Raw genomic sequence first — 7212 nt, 5'->3', positions numbered from 1 at the left:
GAACATATGTATAAAATCTTTAACATTTTTGTATTTAAAAAAAAAAAAGGAAAATCTTTTTTAATTCCAAACATTTTAAAATTATGATGTTGCTCAATCAAAACAATTCAATAAGGTAAATAATTTTTAAATTATAATTATTAAATAAGGTAAATAATTTTTAAATTATAATTATTCAATAAGGTAAATAATTTTTAAATTATAATTATTAAAGAAGGTAAATAATTTTTAAATTATAATTATTAAAGAAAAAAAAATACAAAACTACCCAATAAGTTGTTAATAGAGCATGATTTGATAAAGGAATGAGGGATGTTATGCCTGGGAGACAAAAAATACCATTCAATGTCATGATGTCAACAACTTGTTTTGAACGTAATCTATCTTTGTGTTTATATTACATAAAATCTTTTGCTAAGATTGCTGGAAAAATGCTTGGCCATTCCACTGCTCCAGAAAAACCCGACTTTTAATGCAATCCAATACCTGTATAAGAACCAGATTTGTCTTAACATGCAGTGTTTTTGTTGTATCTGGGAAGCTGCCACTCGGAGAACTTTTTCTTGACAGTTTCAGTTAAATAAAAACAGTTTTCTTATAAGTGATGGCAAATTTCCTTTTATCTTCTTCATCAACATCATCATAAGTTTATTGTCTGTTTTACATGTTAGCATGCATTGGACGATTTTTAGAAATTGACTAGTGGGGGGGGGAAGCTTTGCTCAGTCGTAAAATATGCATGATATGATATTTTAATTCGTCCACATTTCGTATATATTGCTGTAGAGTTGTGATTTCAAAAGTAAAAAAAAAATAAATGTATTTGGGTACCATCAGCTAGAATCGAAACCGAAAGCAAATCTGTAGCATTCAAAGCTGGTGATGTTACCACTGTACCACTGTGACACGCATATGAACTGATTAAAAATAAAAAATAAACTTAAGATAAATGTACAAAATGTATAAAGATTTTTTTTTCAATTTTGACCAATTTTTGACCCCTTAAAAACTATTTTAACTGACTAAAAACCCCTAAAAGAACGGTTTGTAAAAAATCCAATCAGTTGAGGCCCCTAGTGTCGCTCTGCGACTTTTAGTTTTGAAGAAGATACAGACAGAGAGACAGACAGAAAGACTTTTATATATTAGATTTACAAATTAATCTATCTCTGCCTAGGTCTCTTTAGGTTTCTTTATCACTATAGTTTCCTTGGCTTTTCGCTGTGAACTAAACCTACTACAACTGTTCTACATCTGTTAACCCAAAAACTGTCATCCATTCTTTCAATATGGCTATACAATTGAAATCTCTTTTTCTGCACATATCTCTCTGCGCTGTCCAGATTTGATCTTCCTCTGAGGTTATCAGATTTAAGCCAACCTTTCACATTCACATTATGCAGCCATTGTATCATTCTCATGTCATTTCTTGGCATGCAACACATGTCCTCAACACTTACTGATTAGGTTTTACCGCCATGTATAACTGCATACACTGACCTAATAAACTCTTCTTTATATTGACAGTGGTAACTCTCTGTTGGTTAGTAATGACAGAAGTTCCCTGAGCTTATTCCATCAACGCCTAATTTCTGCAATCGCTTTAACACTGCTCACTTACTGTACTCCAATACCATCACAAAGGTGACAAAACTTCTAAACAACCGCAATAGCTTTGCCATCCAAAGAATTTTCTCCATATCTGAGTTTTTATTCGTCTCCATAGTCTAATGCTTTTTGCGCACAAACTTCTTATAATCCAGTAAGTTTATTGCACGTCTAAAGTACTCAAAGCTTATGAGTATCACAGAAAATTAAGTTACACTTGACTCCCTTTTTGTAACGTTACCTGACAACCAACACATTGTAATCTCGGTTACAAAGGAGACAAAGAATAGAAAAGAAATTCAACTTTTTTTTTTTTGTAACGACGATATTTATTTCCTCATTCTCTCATTACCGCTGTGTCATCACCCACGTGATCGTCTTCTCAAGTGTCATTCAAACGGCTCACGTGATCTTGAATGTTCTCCCTGTCTCTAATGTGATCTCGTTTTTTTAAGTCTTTATTTTTCCCTACCGGTGACGTCATTTCGGATGCATTTGCATACGTGCGCCCGCGCTACGTTGCATTTCCACAAACTGAGAAGGGAAACTTTTATCATTTTGGAGCCGTTCCAATGTTACGCTGATCATCGTTTTGGTATTGATCACATTCGCTTTCAGACGTTTACTTTCCATAACATTCCTTTCTAAGTCTTTTAATTAAACAATTTGGTCTTCCAGATCAGGCTGTCTGAAGATATTGGCTTCCTAAGATGAAACGCACGTAACATTGATGCTTTTTGTTTTTCTACTTCTTTTTGCAAAACTTCATTATGTTCTACAAAAACAACAACCCACCTCCCTTCGCCTTTTTCTTCTTTTCATTTCCTCTTCCACTTTCTATCTCCCCCACTTCCTGACTGGTTTCCTAACTTAAAATGTACCAAATATTGACACTGTAACCCTTTTCCCTCTTCCATTGCAAAACTCATTCATGTTCTGCAGGGCAGGAAACAAAAACGATAAACTCCACTCTAAAACAATCAAACCAAACCAAACACTACAAACTAGCGATTGAAGATACAAAGAGCTTGAAAAATAAAAATCTTCTACAAAATAACTGGATGCAACATAAATACTATTTCCAAAATAACTGGATTCAGCATTAAATAACCTGAAAAGGGTTGATATGCCGTAAAACAAAACAACCAAACCTTCCATTGTTTAACAAGCAAATATTAAATTATCAACATACAACATCTCTTTTGGACAATTTACATTTTCCTATTTGCATGCCTCCCCATGAGAGTAAAATTAAACAAACATTTTTGTTTAATGTGGGGAAAATCCAGCTCCCTCCAAAAAGATTTTAATTTAGCAATCAAACTTTCCACTGTTTCACAGGCAACTACAAAATCATCAGACATCTATAATATAAATCTCACCTGCCTGTTTAAATGTCTGTATGTATGTCTGCCTAAAACTTTCGATAGGCAACGGACTTTCACGAGTTTGATATCATTTTGAAGCTCGACCTTTTGGACGACAAATATCGAAAAATTGGCTAAAAACATTAATTCTTTCATCATCAACTGGGCATTTTTCTACAAGGAGGGGGTCGCTTTTTTTATCAATATTTTTTTAAAGTCATCCCCTCTTTTCGATAGACTGGTCTTAATTTAAACCTTTGCCACTTCCGGTTTGGTGATAGATGCATGTTTTTTTTTTTTTTTTTTTCACGTTCTTTTCCTCTTTTCTTTTTTTAACACACACCTCCAAACACTCAGGGGGGGTTCAGTATGAAACTCTTTGGATAATGCTTCTAAAATAAAAAAAAAAGCAGTAGACTCTGTTCAGAACTGTGATGTAGTCCTATTTTAACATTAAAGCTGTCACTAGATGTACTGTTAAATTGAACGTGAATTTGAGCATTGTTTTTTTTTTATAATAATGCTTCATGTGATGTTTTCTGCTGTATTGGTTATTCTTGCTGTTTTCTTCTAGGGGAGGTATTTCTTTGAAGCCTCCGGCTGACATGGACAAAATGAGAGCAGACATGGGAGGAGCTGCGTGTGTGGTTGGAACACTTTTTGGAGCTGCTAAACTTCAGTTGCCAATAAATCTAAAAGGTGAGAAAAGAAAAAGAATTTATGGTGCTTATGTATTTTTGGTACCGCGCTGTTTTTAAATAGTTTTTTTTTATTTTAGGTTAAATTCAAGTTTCACAATATCTTTTCTTTTTTTTTTTTTCATTAAATTGTAAGGTGGAAACACAGATTAGTTACAAAACACCCTCCCCTCCCATGTTAAGAATGGCTTTCGAAATAATGTTATTATTTCAACGCGGTACCACAAATACGTAAATACCGAATTTATAGTATAGTTCTTTGTGTGCATGTGTGTGTGCAGGGTTGGCCATAAGTCGTGCCAAAGATAAAGTACGACAGAATTTAGAACAACCCCTAAATTCTTGAGGTTTGACAAAGGGGTAGCTTCAAGTAAAGCTGAGTTGAAAGTGCATATAAGGAACGGTTATAGATGTTTTGAGTAACATTATCTGGAAGCTGAGTAAGAAGAGTTTAAAGAAGAAGAAAAAGAGAGGATGGCCATGATTAAATAAAACTTTGCCTCACTCGGAGATGTGGAAAGTGAGGCCGATAAAATCATCGAAAAGAAGTAGAAATGTGAAAAAATTTATATCAGAATTTCAATATTTTTGCAATCGAGCAGCCCCGTAACTCCTACTTATTTTTTCCTTTAGTTCTCATATTCCGTGAGCGATGTTTCTAACAAAAGGGGAAGAATTGCCATTTTCTGGGTCGGATCTATCCATCACTCATTTATTGTTTACTAGCGGGGATACTTGACATTGCCCGGGTGTGAAGAGGTTTTATCGTATTGGTATTGAGCAACCTAGCCCTAAAAAAAAATGTTTCAATCAGTTGAGTACCCGTGCGAGAAACAAGCAAAAAAAAACTAACCAACCCCCTAAAAATATGAAAACAGCAGCAAGTACCTATGCGAGTGCAAAAAAAAAAAAAAAAAATTAGCCGCAGTGGCCAGGCTCGAACCTGTAACACTAAGAGGAAAAGGTGGGGGGAAAAAAGTCAACAGTTTAGCCGTCGCGCACACGGCAACATACGACGTCGCGGGCTTTCAAAATAAGCTCAGTTATTGCAAGGCATATGATGACTTTGCAAAAATGTTGACGCAAAATCCAACCCCTCCTTGGAAAAAAACGGCCCAGTTGACCAGCACAGAATTTTTTTTGGCCAATTTTTGGATATTTGTTGTCCGAGAGAGTGATCTTTCTAACGATACCAATTTTGTCAGTATTCGTCGCATCTGTCAAAAGTTTTTGGGAGACATACACACACACACGCACACACACATGCACACACACACATTTTGCCTTTTATATATTTAGACTAGCAGGGCTACCCGGCGTTGCTCGGGACCGTATAAACAATGAAAAAACAAAAGCAGATATTGAACATATGTTTTATTAGGGGAGAGGAATCTTTCATCTCTATGTATTATTTGTTTTATCTACCCTAGGACTGGTATTGTTCATGTTTTATCCCTAGCATAGGTAATTTACAGCATGTATATGAAATTGTTTTACCTTAGGGAGAAGAGAACAGGTAATATACAACATAATGTGTCTATATTACATCCCTGGCAACGCCTAGAAACCAGCTAGAACATGTATTTCAGTCAATCTATATTACATCCTGGGCTATGCCGGGAAACCAGCTAATCTCTATTTAGTGACTTGACCACCAAAATACCTCCCTAAGTGTGTCCTTTCTTTTGAACTTATTAGATATAGGTATCTAGAAATGTGTGTGAAATTTTGTTGAATGCATTGTTCACTATGATTTTCTTATTGTTCTACACAATATCAACTGTAGCGAAATAAAACAGTAAACTTAGTGTAGTGTTAGAATAAAGAGCAAAGGAAAAAATTAGAATCATATTCTGTAATTGCAAATCTAAATTTGCTAGCGTGTACTCATTTCGTCCTTTTGTTGAGATTTCGGGTGTTGCGTAAAAACTTATTTGTTTTATCTGTTAACTGTTTTGTCTTTTATTTTGTAGCTTTCATTCCTTTGTGTGAGAATATGCCAAGTGGAACTGCTACAAAACCTGGAGATGTTGTTACTGCAATGAACGGAAAGACAATTCAGGTGAACAATAATGTTCTTTCGTATTTTAAACGAGTATTTTAATATTCATCTACATTTGGCAACAGTTTATAATTCAGTCCAATGAAAATATTTCAAGTTTTCACAGAATTTTGGGATTTCAGATTTTAGCAAATGAAAGATGTAAGCGAAGACTTCAAATTGAAAGAGCAAAAAAGCTGAAAAAAGAAGACTTGAAAATCAAAAACTGTCAAAAAAAAAATCAATTCATTAATTAGCATAAAAAACTGAAAAAGAAAATGATAAAACAAAACCTATTAAAAGTTAATGAGCTAAAGAATTTTTTTTTAAAATCAAAAGTCATATAATGCATCCATTTTTAAAATTTTAAAATAGTTTATTTTGAATCTTTCATATGTTATTTTATAGCTTCCATGGCCTGCTAATATTAGCAGACCATGGTTTCAACATAGATTATTGTATTACAAATGTTTTTCATTTTTAATTTGTTATACATACATACATACATACATACATACATACATACATACATACATCAAATTTTAGTCATTCAATAAATTTTAAAATTTATGACGTGAAATGGTTAAATTTCAAATCAAAATATTTTTATTATTCTATGTAAGAGTAAGACAAAGAATACATTTGAAATATTATAACTCCTTATCCTTTATTCTGAAGTGTGTGTGTTTATATATATATATATATATATATATATATATATATATATATATATATATATATATATATATTGAGACAAGTGTTCTTGAAAAGCACGGAATTTCTCTGTTTCACTAAAATAGCACTTGTCTCAATATAGATAGATAGATAGATATATTCAAGCATGTCTGATTGAACACGATATTTATTTTTTTTCCAATTTTTCTGGATATCTTTTCCATTCGCCGAGCAGCCTTTTTATATCGGCTGGCTTGTTGCATAAAATGGCACCCAAAAGTTGTTGTTCAGCCATATTCTTCTCAAGCGCTTTCTATTCTGTACATCCGATTATCATCAGGAGCAGTTGTTATTTTCTTTTTTGTTTCCTTTGAAGCTTGGTGTAGGATGGTTAGGGGCGAATTATTTTTATTTTTAATTTCGATTTTCTTGTTTTATAGCTTGTTTATTTAGTTTCTTGTTAAAAAAAAAATAACTACGGAAACAACGGAAGAAAGAATATCTCTATCGTGTTCAATCAGACGTACTTGAATAATAACTTGCTGCCAAAATATACAAATATATATATATATAATTATTTTTTTAATATAATAATTAGATACCTACAGACACTAGTGTTTCATCCTTTCGGGATTCTTCAGTGCAGGGTGTCACGATTAACACCAGCCGAACGATTCGAACCCCGCAACACGAGACATCTCTGGCTCGATTATATATTGATTTAAAAAAAATATACTTTTGTTAGTAAAAAACAAAGTTGTTGTTTTTTTTTTTTTACAATTTAAAAATTATGGAATTTTTTTTAGCTCAAATATCACCAGAA

General features: G+C 33.1%; 1 protein-coding gene across 3 annotated transcripts in view; it reads left to right on the top strand.

Moving 5' to 3' along the window:
* The window catches only part of LOC145283960 (cytosol aminopeptidase-like), a 117922-nt gene that overhangs the window by 92970 nt on the left and 17740 nt on the right, over positions 1-7212 (top strand). For all 3 annotated transcript variants that reach the window (XM_080133060.1, XM_080133058.1, XM_080133059.1), the window contains exons 8-9: positions 3550-3674; positions 5647-5735. In XM_080133060.1, coding sequence (XP_079989186.1) covers positions 3550-3674; positions 5647-5735 — 214 coding nt within the window. The remainder of the gene's footprint in view (positions 1-3549; positions 3675-5646; positions 5736-7212) is intronic.

This window comes from Euprymna scolopes, chromosome 8, assembly GCF_053919585.1.
Source record: "Euprymna scolopes isolate OS-2025 chromosome 8, ASM5391958v1, whole genome shotgun sequence".
NCBI classification, from domain to species: Eukaryota; Metazoa; Mollusca; class Cephalopoda; order Sepiida; family Sepiolidae; genus Euprymna; species Euprymna scolopes.
The sequence above is the reverse complement of the archived record's forward strand: the minus strand, read 5'-3'. Positions and strand labels throughout refer to the sequence as shown.